The 25,383-nt window shown below is 49.1% G+C and overlaps 1 protein-coding gene across 4 annotated transcripts in view; it reads left to right on the top strand.

The window, feature by feature from the left end:
* The window catches only part of DPF3 (double PHD fingers 3), a 243,182-nt gene that overhangs the window by 149,027 nt on the left and 68,772 nt on the right, over positions 1 to 25,383 (top strand). For all 4 annotated transcript variants that reach the window (XR_011432201.1, XR_011432199.1, XM_005605293.3 and 1 more), the window contains exons 6-7: positions 35 to 113; positions 19,587 to 19,724. Coding sequence is in view for 2 of the 4 variants with exons in the window: in XM_005605293.3 (XP_005605350.1) it covers positions 35 to 113; positions 19,587 to 19,724 (217 nt within the window). In the remaining 2 variants the exon portion in view is untranslated. The remainder of the gene's footprint in view (positions 1 to 34; positions 114 to 19,586; positions 19,725 to 25,383) is intronic.

Here is a 25,383-nt window from a genome sequence, read left to right as displayed (position 1 = left end):
TAATAAACATCCTGATGCCCCAATGTCTCCCCAGGCCCGTGGCTCGGCCGGTGGCAGGAGGAGGCACGACGCGGCCTCTCAGGAAGACCACGACAAACCTTACGTCTGTGACAGTAAGTATGGGCCATGCCGCCTTCCTGTCCCCGCCCCACCTTCTGTGTGCATCCCTGGCTAGCAGCCCCTAGCCTCAGGCTCGCTGGCTGCTCCTCTCTAGCCTGCAGCCCCAGCCCGTGTGCCTGCTGTCACTACCTGCCGTCGTCGCTACTGCGGCTGGCCCCACAGTTCTGCATGAGGGGGAGGGCCCGGGAGGCCTCCCCGCCTTCGACTCTGCGCCCTCTCTGGCAGCGCCGTCTTTCGTGGCTTTCCTCCGGCTCGCTCTCTTTCATTCTCTCTGTCTCCTTAAGATTCATCCTCTGTTTCTTTCTCTATTTCAGAGAGTTACAACCAAAAGCATAACTCAAAATCCTCTGACAAAGACGCTTGGCCCCCGAGGCTTTGTCGTTTGCTTCCCTTTAATTCCCTTCTCACTCTCTCTCTCTGTCTCTCTCTCTCCTGTCCTAGGTAGGGTACGTTATGAATCTTTCTCTGTTGATGACTTAGTTTAATACATGGCCCTCGATCCATCTCCAGCCTTCCTTGCTTGCTTCAGAGACATCTTTTGGACAAGCGACTGCCTGGCTCCTGGGTTTAGGCTCTGCAGACAGAGCTGGGGGAATGCTGAGGGAGAGAACGGCAGGGAGCAGTGGCACTCGGTGGACTTCCAGAAATCTCCAGCTTTCCCAGGGATTGCTGTGGGCTCGAGCGAGCTTTTTTCTCTCTCACCTACCAGAGCACTGGGTGGTGGGTCTGAAATCCTTGCCCCAGTTGTCTTCTCACTGTATCGGGCGCCATCTGCTCATTCCACGGCAAGGGAGGCCCTCAAAACCACTTTCCCTGACCGTCTTCTCTTCCCATCTTCTCCTCTCTGAGGACGCAGAGCTCTGCCAAGGGGGAGAAGGGGCTGCAGAGGGAATGGCAGGGCCCTGGCCCGGTGGTGCCTCTGGGCGCCCCACCAGTGTCTGCAGTCTCCGTGCAAGCGGAGAGAGAACCGGGCAGGATGGGGTGCACCGGGGCTGGTGCGTTTTCCTCCCTCTTCACTGGCCTCTTTTGATTTCAAAAAGTTGTTCTGTGCTAGTGGGGTGACAGCTAGTTGGAGAACGTTTTGCTAGAAGAAATCCAACTCCGTGACCCCCATTTGGCTGTTTAATACACCGTGCAGATGACATTCCTGCAGGTACGTCTCCATCCCACAGCAATTCCGTTTCAGGATGAGGAGAGAGCAGGGCACGGGGTCCGATTCCTCTTGGCAATACCAGGAGGTGCCTGCTTCTGCCTGGGTCTCACTTCCTGGGTGGGTTCAGTTTTGTTCTGACGGATGAAAGCCCAAGCCTGCTAGCTCTTGGGAGGCTGGCTCTGGGCTGTGAAGAGTCCTTCCGACCCCCATGGAGCGGGCTTTCCAGCTGTGCCTGGCTGGAGCAGCCCAGCCATCAAGAATGCCAACCCCTGCTTTGGAACTGGCGCATTGCCACTCGGTTGCTTTTAAAAAGCCTTGTTTTTATTATGTGATTTTTCTGCTACCAGAGACAGTGGGATTACTTTTTGCTCTATCTCTACAGTTTTCATTGGATTCTCAGCCAGTCATAGTGCCATATATTCCCAGACACACGCACGCGCCCTTCTTCACCAGCCCCTCAGTTCCTCTCTTCACTTCTTTGTCTCTGACGCTGCCTCCTTGCATGTGACCCCCGTGGAGCACCCTTTGTGGGTGTCCCTCTCTTGCCTCGCTCGCTCCCCTCTTTCTGCCCAAAGTCCTTGCACCACACCCACTCCCCCAGGCTCCTGTGGCTTTGTTGAGGGTCTCTCAGTGCCCTTCGCTGTTTCCTGTTCCCCTCCCCGCAGGGTCTCTTCCTCCTCCTGTTTACACCGGGTGGTGCTTGGGCGGCCTAGTCGCAGGCCTGATGTTGGCTTTCTGGAAGTCTCAGCGGCTGATTTCTTGGCTCTGCCCCTGCAGGCGCTACCTCCCTTTTCCTCCCTCAGCAGAGCAAGGTCCACCGTAGATTACCCTTCTCTCTTAGGAAATCGTGTGGCAGCACAGTGATTAATAGACTTTATTTTTATCTGGTGCCCTTCAGACGTGTGATCCTTTGGGATAGGAATGACCTTTGGAGAGGTCATGAGGCCCACACTCCACCCCCGAACTGAGCAAGGAATGCTTTTAATAATCTCTAATGCATCCTGAGTAGAGAGGTGTCTGGTCACCTCCTTGAATGTCCCCAGGGATGCTGTTGCCATAAGCTGCCCTTTCTTCTGTGATTCCAACTGTGCTTTGAATGATTGTTTTCCCTTAATAGGAGCCGAAATTTTTCTCTCCTACAGGCCCCCTTATCTTTTGTGCATCTTTTCCCGACAAATAGGCACATTCAGCATTTTGTCTATTCTGGAGCCCTCTGAACATCCCCTTGGATTCTTGGTTTACCCAGGGCCACATCCCATAATCTCTGCGACAGCCTGCTCTGCATTCTCTTCTGGGTTTACAGTTAAGCTCAGCACTCCCATTGGAAGTAGCACCAAGGCCAAGTGGCTCAAAGAGTAGCAGACCAATTTCCTTGTTTATTTTACACATCAGCCCTTAACACAACCCATGTCGGTAGAGAATAGAAGTGTTTGGCCAGCCCGTTGCACTGTGCACCATCTCAACGACTTCCCACGCCGTACCTGTCCTGACCCCAGCCTAACGCCTCTCCAGGTGTGTGCTCTTCTCTTCTGATGCATTTGATTATTCCTTCATCCATAAATCACTCTGCATCTGCCCTATTGAGTCTCAATAAAGAGATACAATAATATGTGACTTCAATAGACAAGATTCAATAAAGGCACATTTAAAGCCGTTGCCCAGTAGTTAAATTTTATTCTCCATAGATTCACAATCCCTGCCATGTTAGTATCATCTGTGGTTTGATTTGCATAATCCTCACTTCATCTTTTGAGTTATTTATGAAAATATTAGGCCACCTTGGACCCCACCACCTCTTTCTGAGTTTACGTGGAGTAGTAATAGCTATTTTTCAGATGCAATTGTATTTAACCCTTCCTGGTATATATTCCTAAATATAGTTGTCCTATTATGTTCTTGGTCCAAGCTTCCCTTTCAAGATGGGTGGTTGAAATATTATCTTAGCTGCTAACTTCAGGTGATAGATGGTTTGCCTGTTGCTTTTCACTCAGCCATTGAATTTGTTCCATCTTGGAGAAATATTAAATCATTTGAACTTAATTTACTTTTTACCCAATCCATGGTGTGTGTATGTAGATGAATACTTCATTTTCCAGCAAGTAACCAATGTCTATTAATTATCCTGAAAGTTTACCAAGCTTAAGGATTAAAGTTCTGTTTCTTCCCTTTCAATCTCTTGCTGAAGGACGAGTGTTATCCACAAACAAGGCAACTGAATAAGACTCTGTGGGAAAGTCTGTCAGTGTTTGTCCAGGCGTGGACCTGGACCCCCTGCACAGAGATAACCTAGGCGTTTATTAAAATGTGGATTCCCAGGCCTCACAGCAGACCTCCTGTATCAGAGCCTCTGGGAGCGGGCCCAGGAACCTGTATGTTTTGAGAGCTCCTGGGGGCCACTTAAGAATATTGACTCTTGAAAATGACTGGTGTACTTCCTTCAAGTTCGGAGGCTTCTGGCCTCGTGACTGGCCCCTTCAGTATTCCCTGCTCTTTGCATCTGGAAGTTCTAGAGTCTCAGGAACTCTCCAGGCAGAATGCCACTGGCTTGTATCATTGTTTTAGTTGGTCTCTTTAGAATCTTTCCTTTCAATTCTTTCAGCATTGGTATAAGGCTCAGCCGCCCCATATAAAACTCAGCAATCCAGCACATGACTTTAATTTACTCAATAGCTTTAAGTCCGAATGGAATCTTTAGCCCCCTTTTGTAGGCGGATGATCACTGAAGATAGACGTATGAGAGGAATCCTTGGGTTAGGGCTACTGGGATGTTTTAGAAATCATTTCAAGAGTTTGCCTCTTCTTTTCCTAACTGCTCCCAACCCTGAATTTTCTGTTAGCATCATTGGGGCAGACTCCTGATGAGAGATCCACGTTTCCATTCTCTCTGTTCAAGGAGCTTCATAGGAAAGAAGATGGTGGTGACGGGGTGATATTCGAGGAGGGGGACATGTTGTCTCTGAGCGTTAGGCATTTAGGGAGGAGCAAGACGGCCATTTGCCCTTTTGCTGGGCACAGCAGAAGTGATCTGTGAAGTTTTTATTTACTGCCTAGATTTTAAAAATGTTTCTTAAAAAAATTTAATTTTAATTTTATTTTACTGTAGAAAGAACACAACATAAGATCTTAACAATTTCTTTTTTTTAAGGATTGGCACCTGAGCTAACATCTGTTGCCAATGTTCTTCTTTTTTTTTCCCTTCTTCTCCCCAAAGCCCCCCAGTACATAGTTGTATATTCTAGTTGTGAGTGCCTCTGGTTGTGGCATGTGGGATGCCGCCTCAGCATGGCCTGATGAGCAGTGCCATGTCCGCGCCTGGGATCAGAACCTGCGAAACCCTGGGCCGCCGAAGCGGAGCGCATGAACTTAACCACTCGGCCAGGCGGAGGCCTCAATTTCCTTCTTTTTTAAGGATGAATAGTATTCCATTGTACGTATATACCACATTTTCTTTATCCATTCATCCATTAATGGACAGTTAGGTTGTTTCCACATCTTGGCTGTTGTGAATAATGCTGCAATGAACATAGGAGTGTTAATATCCCTTTGAGATCCTGATTTCAGTTCTTTCAGATAAATACCCAGAAATGGGATTGCTGGAACACGTGGTAATTCTGGTTGTAGTCTTTTGAGGAACATCCGTACTGTTTTCCCTAAGCAGCGGCACCATTTTGCGTTCCCGCCAACTGTGTACAGTGTTCCAATTTCTTCACATCCTCGCCACGCTTATCTTTTGTTCCCAGTTTTTTCTGATCATGGTGATAACTCCTAATGGCTGCTACAGTGTGCAGAGCACTGTGCTAAGCATTTTTTGTACATTGTTTCTGGAAATCCTCACACTAACCTTGAAAGGCAGGGACAATTGACTGCACTTCACTGTGAAGAAACTGAGGCTCAGAGAGGTAAAGGGACTTGTCCAAGGTCACACAGCTAGTTAATGCTGAAGTTGGGATATGAATCCTGGTTTTTCCGGCTCCAGAGCCAACGTACCCCAGGGCATTGCCACACAGACTGCTGGTTAAATATGCCCTCTGACCCTGGAGTTTGGTTCTTGTAAGAGTTGAGGAAAAAACATGCTTTAAAAGTGAATTTATGAGTGCACACGCCTTATTTATGAGGTGATGCCCTGTCCGCTGTTGACAGGCTGCTTCTAGGTGTCAGGTTGGTAAGCTGGAGTCAGATAGTAATTATAATTGAAGTGGGATGGAATGGATTATGTAATTTTGAGTTTTAAAAATTTAAGTCTATTAAAATCATACCTCCTCTGGCACCCAAACTGGGACATTAGGGTGGATTGTTGACAAAAGGCAAATAGATATGCCATGCCTGAAGGCCTCCTAGGAACGAGACTCACATCTGAGCCATGTCTGATGCTCATACATCAGGAGCGAGTCCTCTCAGCTTAACCTCCCCATCAGTGAGAACTTCGTTCTCTTCCCTCACCCCAGAGACATGTATTTTCAATTGTATGGCCCGTGACTGAAAACGTGACCACTTGACAGTGTTGCTTCCCGTCTAGAAATCCAATGGGGGTATAACTGTGTCCAGCTGGGGCAGCGTCAGAATAGGTCTGCAGTCCATCCCTCCTCCTTTTGGTGGCGGCACCCTGGGAGGAGAAAGGGCTGGGGCTAAAAGCAGAGTTCGGGGTGTCTCTGTTCTACCCTCTGTGGCTGTGGCACCACTCTCCTCGTTTGTCAGTGAGGGGGCTCCTTCTCGAGTCTCTAGACACCCCATCAGCACCCCTTCCCCACACCGTGGGCTCCTTGCTTCCAGGCAGTGGCTTAACAAGGAGGCTCTGCCCCCAGCAGACAAGATGTGGGACTGGGGGATGTCACAGGAATTCCGCCATGCCCGGGCCAGGAGCAGCTGTGGGATGAGTGGATTGGCATGTGGGTCAGACACAGCTTGCACCCAAGGCAGTCCAGAAAATCTGCGTGACCTCAACCTCCTTCAAATTACTCCGGTTTCCCCCATACCTGAGTGCACAGGGAGAATCAGATGACTACTGCAGTCTTATTAAAAATTTTTTTTGAGGGCATGAAGGCCCCACATTCTCTGAGGCTCATGTGCTTTTAGCTTCAAGCTGCAGCGGAAAAGCCAATAACGTGGCCTTCAGGCTGGCTGCCCTCGTCGCTGAAGGGAAGCCGGGCTCATCACTCAGTTGTCGCCTCTATTATCTCGCAGACCCTTGCATGGGGTGCGGCGGGGAGGGTGGGAGAGGCTCCATGCCCCAGAAACTTGATTTGTGGAACAGGGCCTGTGGCATAGGATTGATCCCTGGAGATTGAGAGCATTTGTTAGGGCAAAGCTGGGTCTGTTTAAATATTTAAATGCCATCGCTTCACGGACACAGGTGGCAGTGTCCCAGCAGAGCTGGAGGGAGGCTGAAGTTTCTCTCTGATCCCCTCACCCCTGCATTTCTCCTCCTCCCCTGCTCCTGCTGCCTGCCCTGCTCCCCCGGCCCCTCTCTTTTCCGGACGGCAACTCGCACCCTCTTGAATTACTTCCTCCTCCAGTCAGAGCCTTGTGCTCAGCTAGCTGTTACTTGATGCAAACTTCATGGCAAATACTTTCTACTAAGGTGTGGATGACCAGTAACAGGGTAGATATTAGCATTTGTGGAGGATCTTTTTGTTTTTTCAAATAATTTTTTTCTATGAAATTAGTATAGATTCATTGCAGAAAAATCAGAAATTACAGATACGTGAAAATGGAAAAATAAAAATCACCTGTAATCTTACTTTGCAGAGATAATTTACATTTTGTTTTCTTGTATACTATTTTAGGGTTCTCTGTCTCTTTCTACACACACACACAAAGACTCTACACGATCTGTACTACTTTACTCCCTTCCTCCACTCGACGATACATGAGGAACATCTTTCCATGCCAGTAAAGACGTTTTTATAAGGACGTTTTAGGGCTATATGGTGCTCCATTACATGGACATGCCCCGGTTTGCTTGATCAATGTTCTACTTGTTGGACGGTTAGACAGTTGAAAATTTGTTGGCTATTAAAAACACTATTGCAGCTCTATCTTTGCATAAGGCTTTTATTATTTCCTAGGAGCAGAATTGAGAGGTCAAAGGGCCTGGTGCACAGGCTTTAATTTCTCTTCTTCAAGTCGTGGGGGTGGGGTGGGGGTGGTAAGGAAGGAGGAGCGAGGCCCGTGCCGCCTGGGTTAGCGAGAGCTGGGTCAAGGCCAGTGTGCACTGACTTTGGAGGGAGAAGGCTGAGGTCACATTGTGTCTCTTCCACTTGGAGAAGGTCATTTTGCTGCTGGGAGTCTCCGCGTCCTCAGGTGTGGAGTGGGGATGGTACGTGGTAGGGAAAGCTCCATGTGATAACGTGTGTAAACATGTTTGCATGGGGTATGTGCTTGATGTATATTTCTTCCTTAGTTCCTCTGCCTCCATGATATTAGGAAAGACGAAGCTGATATCACATGAGGAGATGACACGCCACCGGGTGGTATTTCATTGAGAGTGAGCACTGTAGGAATTCAGGGGAGGGAACGGTCACGGGGGCTGGTGTATTGGAGGGGGCTTCCCCAGGATGCCAACAGGTCCTCAGTGAGTGTGTGTTGAATTGATTTCTCTCTCCAGGGATGGAGGGGGATGTGTGGGAATCGGGGGTGAGGTGATAATACTAATGGCATAAGTGTGTTGACTTATTTTATGGGCCTGGAATGCTCTATGCGTTTCATCTATATTAATTCTTTAACTCTTGCAAAAGCGCCATGAGATAGATGGTATGATTACAGATAAGGAAACTGGGGAGGAGAAGAGTTAATTAACTTTCCTGAGGTCACACAGCGAGTAAGTGGCAGAGCCAGGGCTTGATCCCAGTCAGCAGTCTCTCTCCCTCCCCTGTAATCCCCCCTCCCCGAGTCACTCACCTCTTCCTGGAATCTGCCTTCCCTTGCATCTACCGTTGCGGGGGCTACCCCTCACACCGTGTGAGAACCGTTTGTCTACTTCTCTGTTCTTTAAGCTGGACTGTGAACCTTCTGAGGGCAGGACATGTATTCAACTTGCATCCCAGCCCCAGCAAGCAGGGTTTGCTCCCAAAATGTTGAGGAACGTGGGATGTACATACCAGGACAGAAGATAGGCCAGTCTGGCCAAAGCAGAGCATTTAGGTGGGGAGAATGTAAGGCATGGAGTTGGACAAGGATGCTGGGAACGGCCACCCAGTTGCTTAGAAGTTGGCCTGCATAGTCAATGGTGAATCACGATGATTGCAGAGACATCTCTGGAAATCTCGGTAAGATAGGTGTTCAGAGGAGAGAGCCTGAAGCCTGATGGCTGAGAGGAGCCTTTTCCAAGCCACTGGAGAAGTCTAGGTGGTGGTGACAGCAGGACCAATGTGGACAGGGCAAACAAGAAAGACTTTATGAGAGAAATATCCACAGAGGACAGACGGGATGTGAGGTACAAGAGAGGGAGGCGACAACATGACTCTGGAAGTCTTGAGCTTGGGTAGTGGAGACGTGAGGAAGGCTTAACTGGAATATTCTAGAGGAAGGAGGTAATTTTGGGGAGTGACGAAACTTTGACATATGAGTTTGTGGGATGGCAGGCCATCCAGGCAGAAATGGACTAACGGATGCTAATGGACATTTGTTTCCCCAAAGGAATGAGGAACTTAGCCAGTGTTGTGGCTGGATGGGGGCCTATGTCAGGGCAGGGCCCATGAGACACACCGGGTAGGTTGAGACTCACAAATAAAGCTTGCTCTGTATCTGAGGCAGCATTTAGGTCAGATATTCACTCAGAGATCCTGAGAGAGAGCACGCTGATCTGATTCCCAAACATTTGGGGGCTGCAGTAATGGGTCCGATTTTTTACCTTTCTCTGTTTATCCTCCCCAGAAATGTTGGCAATTATATTTATTATTTAAATTATTTTTATCATAGGATTGAAAAAAGAATTATATTGAGCCAGCCCTGATGGACTAGTGGTTAAAGTTTGGCACTCTCACTGCCTTGGCGGACTGGGTTCTGTTCCTGGTGGCAGAACCACACCACCCATCTGTCAGTAGCCATGCAGTGGCAGCGGCTCACATAGAAGAACTAGAAGGTCTTACAACTAGGATGTACAACCATGCACTGGGGCTTTGGGGAGGAGAAAAAAAAGAGGAAGATTGGCAACAGATGTTAGCTCAGGGCGAATCTTTCCCTGCAAAAAAAAAAAAAGAGAGAGAATTATATTTTGCTCTTTAAGCTAACTAAAGACATGCTAACGTAGGACTCACTAGAATAAGGAACCAAAGATGCTGTCTCTACTAGGGTTGATGGTCATTCGAAGGTGGTTCTTGAGTCAGAAGCCCAGCATTAGAATCTTTTGCTATGTCACTTCCTAGCCATGACCTTGAGCAAATCACAAAACCTCTGTGAGCCTCAGTTTCTTTTTCTGTCAAGGGAGGACAATAAGGTTAACCTTCGAGGGTTTTCAAGAGGGTTCAATGAGACTGCAAGTAGAAACGATGAGCTCACTGCCTGGTTCATAGACGCACTCAATAAACGTTTGTTTTCTTTACGCCAAGTGAAGAAAGGGTATTTATTTCACCCCTCAGTTGGGCCCCTCGTTGTGTTCTGTGCACTGGCTCCTGGAATTGTCAGGGACCGGGGAAGCAAGCTGATAAAGTTAAATGAATTATCAAAAAGAGCTAGTGTCTGTTGAACATTTGTTGTGTACCCAAGCAGTGTGCTGAGCACTTTACGAGGATGGACTCATTCAGTTCTCACAACAGGAAGTACGAAGTATTATTGTCCCCAATTTACAGACAAGGAAACTGAGGTTTGGAGAGATTAACTTGCCCAAGGCCACACAGCCAATTAGCTGACCTAGGAAGGCTGACGCCCGAGTTCCCCAAAATCCTGTTATGCTGTTTCTCAGCAGGGCGGGAGAGAATGAGTCCCACTGACACATTTAATGTTTTGGTTTGGGGAGTTTCTGCATTTCTCTGCTGGGGATCCAGAATCAGGTTATATAGCACTGTGAAAGGCAAGGCTTATCGCTTATCTTCATTCTTCCTGTTTCTCTTCTTTTTTTAACTGGGAGTCACATTCATATCTAGTAAATTCCTGAAATAAGCAGAATGCCCTCCCTTGATGAAGACACAGGACTTGCAGTCGCTGGCATTTGATGGATCCTGGCTCTGGGCTCACTCCTAATACGTGGGTCCGTGCCAGGCCCCGAGGAATGTGGCTCTGAAAAGTCAGGATGTTACACCCCACCCCTCCTCCAGCCCCCTGCATTTCTATCCAGAAGAATTCAGTTTAAAATAAGCATCAAAGTGGCCTGGAAGAAGAAATGAAGCCACAGGAAGGCAGCTGCAGACCTGGCTTGGTAGCGAGAGGCAAGGGGCGTAGGCAGCCTCGGGGTGGATGCTCTGGCTGGGAGCCTGCATTGTTTCTCTATCACACTTGGGGGGGTAATTGCTTCAGGAGGCACACAGGCCTCCGAGGACCCAGCGAAAACAGAATCGTGACGCTCTAGAACGGAAGGATTTAGAGACCGTCTGACCCAAGCCCCGTATTTTACAGGTGGGGAACCTAGGCCCAGGAAGGTATGGGATTTGTCCAAGGGTGCACAGTGGGTTAGTGTCAGAGCCAGGGCCAGACCCCACGTCCACCCATGCTGGGGGCCTCTGGGCTCGAGGGTGGGAAGGGGAAGCCCGCCTGGCCTTGCCCAGGAGGAGCTTCTTGGTACCTAAATGTTGCAGGACCTGGACCAATCTTGAAGCCACCACTTTTATCACTTGAGCTCAGTGGATCCATCATTGGCTCTTGAGAAAAGCCTGGGCATTTAAACTAGTCGTAAGGATTAACAGTGACCCTGAGAACGTGAGTCTGAGCCGGCGCCTTTTGGAAGCATTCCCTGGTTTTGTCCCAAGCTGACTCACTCAGGGCTTTTCTCATTTGGGGCTTTTTCCCAGCCGGAGATTGGTCGTAGGTGTTCCTCCATCCCCCAAGATGGTTCTGCAGAGAGAAGAGAGAGGGTGGTGGGGAAGGTGTGGGGACCCCCAAATGTCTAGGAACCAGTCTGGTAGGATAGGATTCTCCTGGAAATGGCCTCCTCTTGTATCTGTCCCAGGGCCAGCAGGACATAGGATTCCACTCAAAAGGGCTAAACGGAAGAGGATTTGATGACAGAGTGGTTATGGAGGTGTGGGCAGGATCAAGGTACTGACAAGTGACGCGAGGAGCCCTCCCCATCCCAAGTCCCAAGGAGTAGGGGGAGGACACATGGTTCCCAGGGAGGGCCGGAGCTGTAGAGGGGTGCGGGCAGCCCCTGCACCAGCATGCTGCCAAGCACGGATGGGCAGGGCACAGACCCCCAACTTCCCTCTTCTCCCGCTCTGTTCTCTTGGTGGTACCTCCCACTGGCCAAACTCAACCAGAAGCAGAGGGCGAGAGGCCACAGAGGCCAGCCCCAGGCACCGGGAGGGGTGGCAGATGGAGAATGACTAGCGCATCTTTCAGCATGCACTTCGAGGTCAGACAGACCTGAGTTCAAATCCTGGCTCTGTCATTTCGCAAGTTGCTTCAACTCCCTCAGACTCAGTTTCCTCATCTGTAAGATGGGATGATAATCCTTACCTTGTGAGCTGTTGTGAGATACAGTGTTAGAATGTGTGCCTGCCTGATGGTCGTGAGCATGATGCCCTGGGGGCATCAGCAGATGACGGACTCTGCTGGGTAGATTTTACAGACGAGGAAGTGGAGCCGCAGAGAGAGGAAGTGGCGTCCTCAGGGTTGTATGTAAGTGCCACGGGGCAGAGCTGGGAATGAGATGCTGCCCATGAGTCCCAAGGCCCGGGCTTTGTTTCTTGGACGCTCCTCCCGTAATTGCTTTCAGTCGCTGCTTTCAGTCTCTCGGAAACCACTGGCTCAGATACCCACTGCGTGCTCCAAGTTGGGCTGATGAAAATGTGCCAGAGTCATTAAGTTATCAGTGGGGAAGGCAGCCGCTTCTCCCCGGCAGGAAGGATTCTGCTGTCTGCTGCAGCCGGCTTTGTTCACACAAACTGCCCCGGATTCTCCCTCTTCCCCACCCCCACCCCGCCCCACCCAGATAAGGAGTGAGTGGGGTAGGGTTGGAGTGGGGGGCCTGCTGTAAGTATTGCTGGGGCAACACTGAAGGTATTCATAACTCCAGACGGGAGGTCCTGCCTGGAGAATCCAGCTCTGGATTGGGAGGTGGGCAAGCATTTTTTCTGCAGCTTGACAGATGGATCCACCCTGGGGGGGGAGGGAGAGAGAGAGGAAAGCAAGCTGCGCCTTCCTTATTGTCACAGCCGTCCCTCGCCGTGCGCGCCATGCCAGGAACACAAAATCCAGGTGCGTGCTTGCCAAGGTGAAAAGAAGGACCTCAGGTTGTGCACAGGCAGGGCTGACTGCTCCCAGGGGTGAAGGCTTGAGAGATGCATGATGCAAAGGATCTTGCCCTGAGGAAGGAGACTGAGCGGGGGCTGGGGGCTGAGCCCTCCCTGAACGCATCAGCAGTCTTGGGGCTCAGTCTGATTCCGCACGACATTCAATTCCAGAGTGAGGTTGCTGACATGATAAAAGGATAGCAGATGGTTCTAATACTTTATTTTCAGAATGTATCTTTCCCCACCCTCTTTTTCTTAGAACTCCATCACCCCAGACTTCAGAGGAGAAACTACCGGATTCCCTCCCTCCCCTTTTGGGTTTATTCCCTTTGCTGATCCGCTTTGATGGCAGTGGTGATAATAACAGCTGACAATGGCTGAGACTTACTATGAGCCCGGCACTGTTTTAAAATGTGTTCTCTCACGTAATCCTCACAACCGTGAAGTAGATGTGCTCTCAGGATCATTCTTGTTTTCCAGAGAGGATGCCAAAGCACAGAGAGGTTTAGCAACTCACCCAAGATCACACAGTCCGTCAGCAGCAGAGCCTGGATTTGAACCGGGTGGTTCACACCCAGCCTACCCACTAACCCACTACAGATTCTTCCTCCCTGAAGGCAAGGCTGACCCTGAAGCAGGGCTGGAGCAGTTGGTGGCACTGAAATGACCACTATTGAGTGGTTTATGGCCATAGTCAGACTTCCAAGGTTACCTCAGAGGGGAATTTTACTCCTGACTGAAAGGCTGACTTGGTCCCGTGTCCACTGTGGTGGCTCTTATGCTATCAGGTTGGCTGTTGGTCCCAGATTTCCGCCCCTAGCCCAATAGGTTTTCAGAACCGGCTGCGTAATTTATGGGGCCCAGTGCAAGATGAAAATGAGGGTCCTTTGTTCAATGAATAGTGAGAATTTCAAGATGGCGACAGCAAAGAGTTAAACCAAGTGTGGGGCCCTTCTGAGCACGAGACCCTATGTGAATGCACAGGTCACACACCTGTGGAGCTGGCCCATAAATGTTCAAAGTGGCAGGGAGAGCTCATGAAATACACAAGGTGAAACGTCGCTGGATTTTCCTTCTCTTCCAGCCGCTCAGAGCAGGATTTCCAAGGCATTTCTTTTAGTCTAAATGTAGCAGTCTGATCTGGATGCAATTCAACCAAAATAAATCTCCTGTCCCTAGGATGAAGTCATTGGAAGCACTGGGTCTGGGGCCGCAGCTTTGCTTTGGGGTCAGGCATCTTGCTGCCTTACCTCCAGTCGCTCCTAACCCTGCCTTTCAACCCCGCCCCCCGCCTGCCTCCTGCTTAGCTGGTGAGCCTGCTCAAGGATCAACCCTGTAAAGAACGAGCCTCACTCAGCCTGCCTAAGCCCGCAGTCTTCTCTGCCCACCAGCCTCGCTCTTTCCTCCTTCCGCAGCCGTGTTGGAGGGAATAGCCCCATCACCACTTCCTCATTTCCAGGAGCCTCCCAGCTCCCTGCAGTCTCGTCCCGTCCTCCACGAGCTTGTACATTTCCTTCTCACCAAGATGACATCATAATTGCCAAATCCACTGGTCTCTTCTCAGTCTGCGTCCTTCTTGACCCTTCTTAGGCATCTGACATGTCCTGGCTCTGCTCTGTGCCCACATCGACTCATCTGTAACATGGGGATGCGGGTTGCTGTGAGTAAGTTTACTGGAAGCACCAGAACAGGCCTGGCCCATGGGACACACTCAGCAGCTGTTAGCAGTGGCCGTGGTGGGGGGTGTCATTGCATTGTCATCTGGAAACCCTACTCCCTTGGCTTGTGTTGCTCACTCCTGTGTGAGTCTTTCTTAACAAACTTAAAAAATCGGTTTTCCTTCTTCCACCAGGCTCTTAAGATACTGGTGTTTTCTGAGTCCTATCCTATGTGCACGCCTTTCTTCTCTCTCCCCACAGTTTCTCTTGCTGCTTCTCTCAGTGTCCAATGCTTCCCTTGCCACCCTGCCAACTCCAGAATCCTCGTCTTCCCCAGGCTCCAGATGTGTGAGCCAACCCCAGACTGAATTCCTTCTCTTCCTTCCTTAAATCTGGTTTTCCCTCTACATCCTTCTACCCAGTTGCCCGAGTCAGAAACCTGGGTCATTTCATCGCTTCCCTTAGCTGATATTGAGTGCTGGCCACGAGCCAGGCCCAGCGCTTGTCACTTGGGATGCAGCAGGGTGCAAATGCACAGAGCCTGCCACGCTTGCTGCTGGTGGGAAAGATACATGTTCATACGTGATTAGTCCTCAGAAGGGAATAAAGCGGGGTCCTCATTTTGATTGAAAAGACTTCCCTTGGGAAGGATATTTGAACTGAGATCTGAAGGGTGATGAAGCATTGATCAGGCAAATTAGGGCTGTGGGACATTCTAAGCAGAGGAAAGAGCATGTGCAAAGGCTCTGTGGTGGAAAGAAAAATGTTTATAAGGGCCAGCCCCGTGTCCTATTGGTTAAGTTTCGTGCGCTCTGCTTGGGCGTCCCAGGTTCAGTTTCTGGGCGTGGACCTACACCACTTGTCTGTCAGTGGCCATGATGTTGTGGTGGCTCACATACAAAAAGAGGAAGATTGGCAATAGATGTTAGCTCTGGGTGAATCTTCCTTAGCAAAAAGAAAAAAAAAAGTGTTTATGAGATGAAAAGGCCAGTGGGCAGGAGGGCTGAGAAGAGGGCGAAACATGGCATCGAGTACTGCTGGGGTGGTGGACGGGACTGGATAGCCAGGAAAGCCGTTTAGTGTTAGTCTTTCTAGGTTCCTCTTTGCTGCTTATACCCACTCCTTTCTACCAGAGTCTCTCTCTTTAACCCCTCTCCCACCCCATCCTTCCTCTCCTATTCTGAAGTCCTCATTGTTTCGCACATAGAAAATGAAAATGGCCTCTTGCCACCTTCAAATCCATCTTCTGCACTCCAGTCTTAAGCGGTATTTCTAGAATGTAAATGTGATCACGTTGGTCCTCAGGATACAATTCCCCGCAGTGCCCTAAAGGTGCTGGGTAGAGAGTGCTTTGATGCCTGAATGCCCTCGCCTCCTTTGTCCGCCTGGTGAGGTCCTGTTCATCTCACCAGCAGCAGCTCATCCCGCCTCCTCCTGGAAGCTGTCCCCATACACCCAGGCCGGAGTGCCAGCCCCTCGTCTTCGCTGGGCACGTGCTCACATTGGTGCATTTATCCCCTCTCCCCCCTTGCTTGTTGACGCGTCTCCTCTGCTAGACTGTGAACTGCTTCAGGGAGGGAAGTGGGCCCCATTTATCTGTGTCCTCTGCTGCCAAGGGCTGGGCATATATTAGGTGTTTAATAAACATTTTCTTGAAGACCTGGTAATGAAGGAATGACATGGTCTAGGCAGGTGGTAAAAATGAAGCTCCATTGGAGAGTTCTGTGTATAGGGACCATGGTAAAGAGGTCTGGCTTCCAGGACCTCCATGTTCTTCAATAACCAAACACAGGTCTCAGGGCTGCCTCCCTCTGCCCCCACCTGCATGTCCATCCATCCAAGAGGGCAGGTGCATGCAGGGTGGGCTGAGTCAAGGGTGAATATATTCAATCTTCTACCTGTAGTGTGCATCAACATCACCTGAAGGGCTGGGTAAAACACAGATTGCTGGGCCCACTGCAGAGTTTCTGAGTCACTAGGTCTGGGATGGAGCCCAAGACTTTGCATCCCTAACAGGTTCCCAGGGGATGCTGATGGTGCCAGTCTGGGGCCTCCTCTCTGAGAATCTCTCTTCTAGCAAAAGGATTTGCTCTAAAAAGAATTATTCTCTATGGTGTTGGGGAAGGAGATAAGGGAAGCCTTTTGCTTGGGTTTGGTTTTTAGGTTTTAAGAACTATTAGCTTGAGGTTAATCTGGATAGATGGATCAGAGTCTACCTACTTCCCCCCTCCCCCACCTCCTGGCTTTCTCACAAAGCGTTTCTGTGTTCATTCATCAGCTAGTCAATAAATATGTTTTGAAGCTGTAATATGTGCATAGAAACATACAAAATGCAGTTGTTGATATCAAGATGAAGTTGATATGAAACTGCCCTTTAGAGAGATCCTCCAGTGTGGACATAACTGTAAGTCAAGGAGTGCAAAGAGGAAGCACCTACTCTGAGAGGTAGTGAGCTCCCCATCAGTGGAGTTGTCCAGGTCAGGCATCTAGAGTATTAGTGGGAATCAAACATCTCGATAGATAGATGAAATGACTCTTAAGATCCTGAAATTCTGTGTTTAAGGAAGACAGTGATAATTGACATAACAAAGTGGCACCAATGAAATGCTGTGGAGTTTGCAGTGGGAGATATGCAGAGACAGCTGAGGCCTCCTCATGCGAATACTGATATTGTCATTCTTATTCTTAATAAACGTATTCCTCACCAATAGTATGCTTGGTGACTAAGTGGATTTATATCCAATGACCCCATAATTTGCTGTTTATTAACTTCAGATCATTTGAAAGGTTAAATAGAAAAAGCCACAAGCAGGCCCAGAATGTCCCTCAGGGGCCTCTTTAGGTCCCACTTCCTGAGTCAAATGGAATTGAGATGTGTAGTGCCATTGTATTTTTTTGCAATATTTACAGCATAGAGAGGGAGGGAGAGAGAGGGGTGGGAGAGAGACAGAGAAACAGAGAAAGAAAATCTAAGTAGCTAATTGTAGGACTTGAATTTATAGTCACTAGGTCACCAACTTGAATTTCAGATTTTCACCTTATTAAGAAAGTCCAAACAATTGCCAGACTCTGTAGTATGAGGTAAGGGTCCAAGTCCCCATTTTAGGAGGGCCCAGCACTGAAGATGTGGTGGACCCAGCTGAAGCCCCTTGTCCCTCATTACCATTTTTTGAACATTCCTCATGTGCTGGGTCTGGATGAGATACTTTGCAAATATCATTTATAATCCCTGTAACCATCCTGCAAGGCAGGTGGTACTAGCATCATTTTCAGATAAGAAAAAAAGCACAGAGAAATTTTGTGTCTTTGTCCAATTTCACACAGCAAAACTTTTCAATTCATTTTTGGAAGTCAACATAACCATAAAATCGAAGTGTGATAAAAGGCCAAAAATTACAGATCTTTCTCAAGCCTGAGTATGGATACAAAATGCAATATTAGCAAATAGAATGTGGATCAAAGGATAGAGCATTCTGACCAAATGGAGTGTAGTCTAGGAATGCAAGAATGGTTCAATGATAGGAAACATCAGGAGAAAGCAACATAATTCACTATATCAACAAACCAAAGAAGAGTCATGTATTAGTAGATGCTGCAAGGGTGGCCGAGAAAATTCTCCTGTAGTAAAACTCTAGAACATGAGTAAGAGGAATGGCTTAAATTTGATGGAGACTAAAAATTAGCCACATCTATGATTCTAAACAGTGAAACACTAAATCCAATTTCATTAAAATAGGAAAAGCATGCTTTTGCTATTTTTAAATATTGTCTTGGTGATTCTTAAAATCAAATTCAGCTAAAAAGAGAAAATAGTTTGTATAAATATGGGACAGAAGAGTTGACATAATCTATTTTTTTGCCAATAGATTGTTGCAATACCTAAAAGACCTAAGAGAATCTAGTAAGAAAAGAAATGCTACCAGAAATTATAAGGGAATTGGGTAAGATGGCTGGAAAACAGCTTTTCACCATATGATTGAGGTCAGACAGCCAGTCAACTTTGGCACCCGGAACTGGGATTTGAACCCAGGTCTGATGATGAAGTCTGTGTTCTCTCTACCTTGTGAAGCATTTGTGCTTACTGGTATAACCCAGTCGTGTGAAGGGAAAGTCTCTTAGAGCTGCTAATCTCAGATTCTCCAGCAGACCACGTGGGGTTTACCTGCTGGCGAGACGAGGGTCAAGATGAGAGGGTTGGCGTAGGATTTCGCCTGAAGACCCTCGAGGTTTCTGCTACCAGCAGTGCCATCCCTCTAGGGGCTGAGACATGGGCTTTGTGTCGAGGGAGAGTGGGAGTGGTGGTCTGGTCTTAAGCCATTTAGCTAGGCTTCTGCTTCCCAGGTACAGAGCAGCCAAACCATGGACCTGCCCCTTTTCTTCTTCTTGGCCATATTTCTTGGCCCCTTTTCTTCTTCCAGGAAGCCATATTTATGTTGCTTATTGCCCTTGTCTCACACTGTCTATTTGAGAAGTGGTGCTTGCAAGGACACAGTTTTAGAGATTTGGGGTCTGAGAGGCTGCCTGAGGCATCAGGGGCACAGCTGTTGTTCCCCACGTCTACCAAGGATGCCTCGGCTTCAGGGTTCCATAGTGGAAGTGGAACGTGTTTTCTGGCACCAGATCACTGGGTGATACGTTGAAACTATTCTCCATATCAAGCTTTTCTACTTCAGAGTCAACCACCGGGTAGTGGGAGAGGCACCTCCCAGGAAACTAGGAGACCTGGGTTCTAGTGGCTCTGCCACAACTAGCTGTGTGTTCCCAGGCAAATCACTTAGCCTTGCTGGGCCTCGCTTACCTCATCTGTGCCATATGGTGTTGGACTGGATACACTCCCAGTGCCCTTTGACTTCAAAGGTATAATAATCATCATCCTTACCAAATGCCTGGCACTGTTCTAATGCTTTGCACAGAAATTAACTCATCACAACAATCCTAGGTAAGTACTATCATTATTCCCATTTTCCCTCTGAAGAAACTGAGGCACAGAGAGGACAAGTGACTTGCCCAGGGTCTCACAGCTAGGAAATGATGGAGCTCTTACACAGCTCAACTTCCATCCTCCACTCATGGTTTTCTTTACCTAGGCCCATTATTATAGTGGTGATGGTTCTGTCCAGGGTGTAATGAGTGTTGGAGGTGGGAAACTCTTTTAAAGGGAAACCCAACTCTGGGGTGGATGGCTGGGTGTCCCTGGCTGGGAGAATGATGGCAGTGGCCGCAGAGGTTGCTGACATTTGTGGTTTCCCTCTCCTTTCCTCTTTTCCTCTCTAGTCTGCGGCAAGCGCTACAAGAACCGGCCGGGACTCAGCTACCACTACGCTCACACTCACCTGGCCAGCGAGGAGGGGGATGAAGCCCAAGACCAGGAGACCCGGTCCCCACCCAACCACAGAAACGAGAACCACAGACGTGAGTTCCCAGGTGTCGGGTTGGGCAGCGATGAAGTGGGTGGGCAGGGCTGTGGAGCCTTGCTCTTTTCACCTCTGGCATCTTCCAGTGGCTACCATTGGTTGGTCTCAGTGTCCTGTGGTTAAGTTGCCTCTTTCAGCCCAGGCCCAGCTGCCCCTGTGGGTCAGCTGAGCCGCAGGCTTAGAGTGAGCTGGGCAGGGATGGTACACCTGGCTCTGCTCGCAGAGGAAGTAAGGTGTTATGGTACAAGGAAAACATTCTTATGTGGCTATTGTCAAACACCAGATCTGTTCCTCTTTTCCCTCAGCTCCAAAAGGTCCATATTCGCAGCTGCTAACCTGAGTTAGGCGTAGCCTTTGGGTGTGTCAATTCAAACAGACATTCCAAATGCCTCCATGTCTGCCAGGAGACATAGAATATTCTTGATCTATTGTCTCAGCTGCTACAAAGGTCATGATTTTGGTACAGGGCTCTCCTGCCTTAGAAATGCTGCCCTGGAGCCTCTATGCTTTTTGCTCAAGCACTCAGTCAACAAACATGACCTAAGTGCTTGTCATTTGGGATGTTGGGCTCGAAGACCCAGAACAATCCTGAAGATTTGTGTTTCCATTTCTATTCTTTCTTTCCTTCCTCAACTTCCAGACATGAATGAAGGAGTCAAAAAGGGCTGAACATTCACCACTTGACTTCCCTCTATAACATTCCTTATAGTTTCTGGGCCTATAGTAAACTCAGAATGGGATGGGACAATGGGATCTTTTTGGCTTTCTTCAAGATGTGGGGCATTCTAGATTGTTAGGTGAGGGATAATTGTGGGCATGCCACGTGTCTTTTATTTTCTTCACAAGATTTGGTGGTAGGTGTTCTTAAATTCAACAATTCAATGTAATTAAAGGGAATCAGACCTCTAAAAATATTCAGACTCTAGGGGCCGGCCCGGTGGCGCAGCGGTTAAGTGTGCACGTTCCGCTTCAGTGGCCTGGGGTTCGCCGGTTCAGATCCTGGGTGCAGACATGGCACCACTTGGCAAGCCATGCTGTGGTAGGTGTCCCATGTGTAAACTAGAGGAAGATGGGCATGGATGTTAGCTCAGGACTAATCTTCCTCAAAAAAAAAATTCAGACTCTAGGATCTGGGGATGACTCCTGTGCATTTCAGTCAATCCACTTGGTCAGCTGATGTTGATTGGCCACAGGCACCAAATGTTTGAAATGATTAACACACCTTGGCCAAGACCTGTCTTTAGATTGGTATGTGTCTCCCCAGCCCCCACCCCACGTTCCCCCTGTCTCATTGCCTTCTGTAATAGTCTGCTCAGGGTGCCATGACAAAACACCAAAGACTGGGTGGCTTAAAGAAAAGAACTTTATTTTCTCACAGTTCTGGAGGCTGGAAGACCCAGATCAACGTGCTGGCAGGGTAAGATTCCTCCGAGGACCCTCTCCTCGGCCGTGGCTGGCCGCCCTCTTGCTGCCCCTTTCCGTGATTGTCCATCTGTGCACGTGCACCCCTGCCGTCTCTTTATGTGTCCAAATTTCCTGTTGTTATAGAGACCCAGCAAGACTGGATTAGAGTCCATCCTAATGGTCTCATTGTAGCTTTTCCTCTTTCATCACCTCTCTAAAGGGCCCCTCTCCAAATACAGTCACATTCTGAGGTACCGAGGCACAGTTCAGCCCATAGCACCTTCTTTAATTCTTATTTACCTTCGGGTTCAAGCCTTTCGTGTGACAGAATCTTATTTTCTTACCTACTGTTGTCGTCTGGACAGAACCTGAAAAGCAGGGCTGGAGGGTCTGACAGAGCTTTGCCCACCTTCCCTTGCCAGCTCCTGAGTAGCTATGATGCTGAGGTCTCTGTCTTCACTCTGGGGAGAGATTTCCTTGGTCTCTTCATCCCGTCTTCCAGGAGGGAAAATACGTTGACCTGTACTGAGGCAGCTGGCGTTTGCATTTCCCTGTCTGTCCTCTTACGCCTTCTCTGACCCTAGTGGCCAAGGTGTAGCTCTTGTCTCCCACCTCAAGGAGGCTGAGAATGATCTCCTTTGATTTGGGTTGCTCTACGGAAAGTATTTACCAGCGATGGTTGCTCTCTCTGAAGTATTTATTAGCTTGGTACTATTTCTCACTCCCCCAGAGCTGGCTTAGCCTTTCCATCTCTTCTCAAATGCCAGGCCATTCTGTTCCTGTCTATGTAGGTGCTCTACTCACGCTATAGGGTTTAGAAAGTTTCTCTTTTGTCTGGATCTCTTTTGTGTGTGTGCACAGTGATGGCAACAGCAGAGGAAGGTTCCATGTGGCTCCCCAGGGACACTGCAGACCCTAAGTGGGTCAAGGCAGTCTCTCCTTAGCTATTGCTGAGGTCTCCTTCCAGCTAGCTGTTGACTTCCGAGATGCGCACTGGCATAGTCTTCTCTGTCCTCACGCACTCTCATGGGTTGGTGTCTTCTGTCTCCGTATGTCCTCACCTTGAGGCCGGATGGCCTTGCTCAGCAAAGAAGCTGTGTTTTGCCTCCTCCTACACGGAGACACATCCCTAAGAAATCTCCTCCTGGTGTCAGCTCTTTTCTCTCTCTGGGTTTGTCAGGGAGCACACTCGCCCTGACCCCTCTCTGCCCATCTTCTCCTTCTCGCTCTGCTAATGAGAAATTAGGTTCTTTAAAAGGATCCTCTGACTACCCAAGGGTTTTAAACCACATAGAAAAGAATAGCTGTACCTAGGCTTGTCTAGGACTTCCTCACACTAGGAAGGTTCCAGAACCCTCCCAAATGACATCTCCTCACAACACCTCTGAGAACTCTGTGATTAACCCCAATTTTGCTAGCAGGGAGGGTGCAGCAGACAGGTCCTCAGTGTCTGCGGAAGCCGTCCTTTCCCTCTTCCACAATTTCTCTGGACACATCCAAGAGATGGTGGCTCTTCCCAGGTTCTCTGCACCGCACACGCCGCCGATCTGCTTGCTGCTCTGAACATGTGCTCTGTTCCCTCCCACATTCCCCTGGTGAGCAGCCCCCAACCATTTTCTCCTGAGCGCTAATTGCCAGCATCATTAATACCCAGTCATTAGCTGCTCCCACTGTTTGAGGTGGGGGTGGGGGGGCTCCCATCCATCCTGCCCCTAAATGCCACTGGGGCTGCGTGGTGAATTGAATGTGACAGCTCTGCAGCATCCTGAGGTCTCAGCTTCATGATCATCCCTTGGCAGGGCTTGTAGAGTGGGGGAGGGGGCAGGGAAGCTTAATCCAAGAGGCTAATCTACAGCTCCCCCAGGAAAAGGTCTGGACGCCCGTGGAGAGGGAATGCTGACTTTTCCCTCTTCAGCAGAGCCGCTGGGTGACCCACGCTGCTTGTGAAACAGGCCTATCGGGAACACAGCCCTACAGACTCAGGAGTTTTCAGGGCCACGGGCGTCTGCGTTTGCACCACCTGCAGTGGTAGAGACCTTTTGACTTTGGTCCTCCTGCTGTCGCTTGCTGCATCCCCCCAGCTGTGTCTCCCATTGCTTCTCCCTGCGTCTGCTGCTGCTGAAAGGGCAGAGCGGAGTGCCGGAGCTGGCGCTGACCTCCCCCCAGCCCCAAGCTGCCTGCGCTGCCAGCTCAGCAATTGACTGCCATCCCTCCTGTCCTCCTGCCCCTCCCCGCTGATGTTCTCTGGCCTTTGTTCCTCTTCTGTCTCTCATGTTCTCCGGAGTATACGCTTCTTGTCTCTTCTCAAGACTTGTCTCCTTCCTCTGCCTCGCTGCCTCAAATACAGGCAGCCCAGGGCTGCTTGGAGCCCACACACTGTCCCCTGGGAGATAAGGGTCTTCCCCCGAGAGCTGCTGCCCTTCCCCTCCCTGGGTGAGGCTGGATTCTTCTTCCTTCCTCTGTTTCTCTTACCATCTTCATCTACCTTCTACAAATGAAGCCACCGTGCATGCGTGCATGTGTGTGTGTGTGTGTGTGTGAAAGGAGGGTGGGAGGTTAGCACTCTGAGAGGTGCCACTCAGAAGCATTCCGTTGTGACTCCTTAAATGCCACCTTGATAAACAGCCCCAGTGGGGCCGGGGGCCAGCAGAAAGAGCACCAGATTAGAATTCAAAACTCCTTTGACACAGGCTCACAATTTCAAAACTCTTCCTGAATTTCTTTTTACCTTCCCTACACAGTGGGAATCTATTATAGATGAAGTTTTCAAGGTCCTTTTTTGGGGGTTAGAGTGGGTGTGGGCATTTAGGAGGTCCTGGACTTGGATGGAAAAGCTATGTAAATAAATTCAGTCTTGGGACCGGCCCTGTGGCTGAGTGGTTACGATCACGAGCACTGTTTTGGTGGCCTGGGGTTTGCCGGTTTGGATCCTAGGCAAGGACCTATGCACCGCTCATCAAATTACACTGTGGCAGTGTCCCACATGTAGGAACTAGAATGACTTACAACTGGGATATACAGCTATGTACTGGGGCTTTGGGGAGCAAAAAAAGAAAAAAGAGGACGATTGGCAACAGATGTTAGTTAGCTCAGGGCCAACCTTCCTCACCAAAAAATATACCTTAAAAAAATAAAATAAAATAATTTCAGTCTAATCCATTCATCTGTCCATTTGTCCATCCATCCATCGGTTTGGTAGCCATGTACTGAATGCTGTCTTGGCCCCTGCCTTTGAGGAGCTCACGCTCTTGAATGGGAGCGTGCAATCATCTGTGCATGCAATGGCGAGAGAGCGCAGGACTCAAGGGCACCGCACACTTTCACTCTGTAGGGCAGTGGTGTTCTAAGTGTGGCATCAGCATCACCTGGGAACTTGTTGGAAATGCATATTCTTGGCTCCCCCAGACCTCCTGAAACAGCGTGCGAGGGTGGGGACCAGCAATGTGTGTTTTAAGAGGCTCTCCAGGGCATTGGGGCTCACGAGAGCTTGAGAACACTGCATTAGGGGATTTGCAAAGGCTTCACCGAGGAGGTGATGTGCGAGTTAGCCCTTGAAGAATGAGGAGGGATTCCCCGGGGATGGGGGAGGGCTTCCCGGGTAGAGGTGACTCTGTGTACAGAGGCAGGGCAGTAGGAAATAGCAGGGTGCATTCCAACAGTTGGCAGTAGTTGGACCTGACAGTATTGGAAGAATGGTGGAAATGTAGGCAGGGCCACATTGGGAGTGTCTTCTGTGCCAGGCTGTGTGGTCGTCATCCTCTAGGACATGGAGAGCCACAGCAGCAATTACTGGAAGGCAAGAACTAATGATTTATAGAGAAATCTGTTTGGCATATTATTAATTGTGATATGGTATATCTCTTTTATTTAATAGCATAAGTGAGTATAAAATGCTTTCTATAGCATACTTGGAGCTCCTAAGACAGAAATGTCTTTTAAAATACAGGTCAATAAAATTTATTTCAAGCCTCTTTCTTAGGTCCATGGCAGGGAAGTGGGGGTGTCCTAGGTCCCAGGAGGTCTCAATCTTCTGTATAATAGGGTGTACCTGGTACCTAAGCTTTCAGTGTCTGTCAGAGAAGAAAAGGCCCACTGAGCGCACCTCTGGAGGGCATGCTGTACTCTGCAGAACTGAAAGAGGAGAGCCGAGTTGATTAAGGGTAATGTCGGCTGATTAGATAATCTGAAAATTAGTCTGATAATGTGCAAATTATCTAAAAGAAGCATATGATGTCATTGCCACACTGATGGGA

This window comes from Equus caballus, chromosome 24, assembly GCF_041296265.1.
Source record: "Equus caballus isolate H_3958 breed thoroughbred chromosome 24, TB-T2T, whole genome shotgun sequence".
Classification (NCBI taxonomy): Eukaryota; Metazoa; Chordata; class Mammalia; order Perissodactyla; family Equidae; genus Equus; species Equus caballus.
This window is presented reverse-complemented; position numbering and strand designations above follow the sequence as displayed.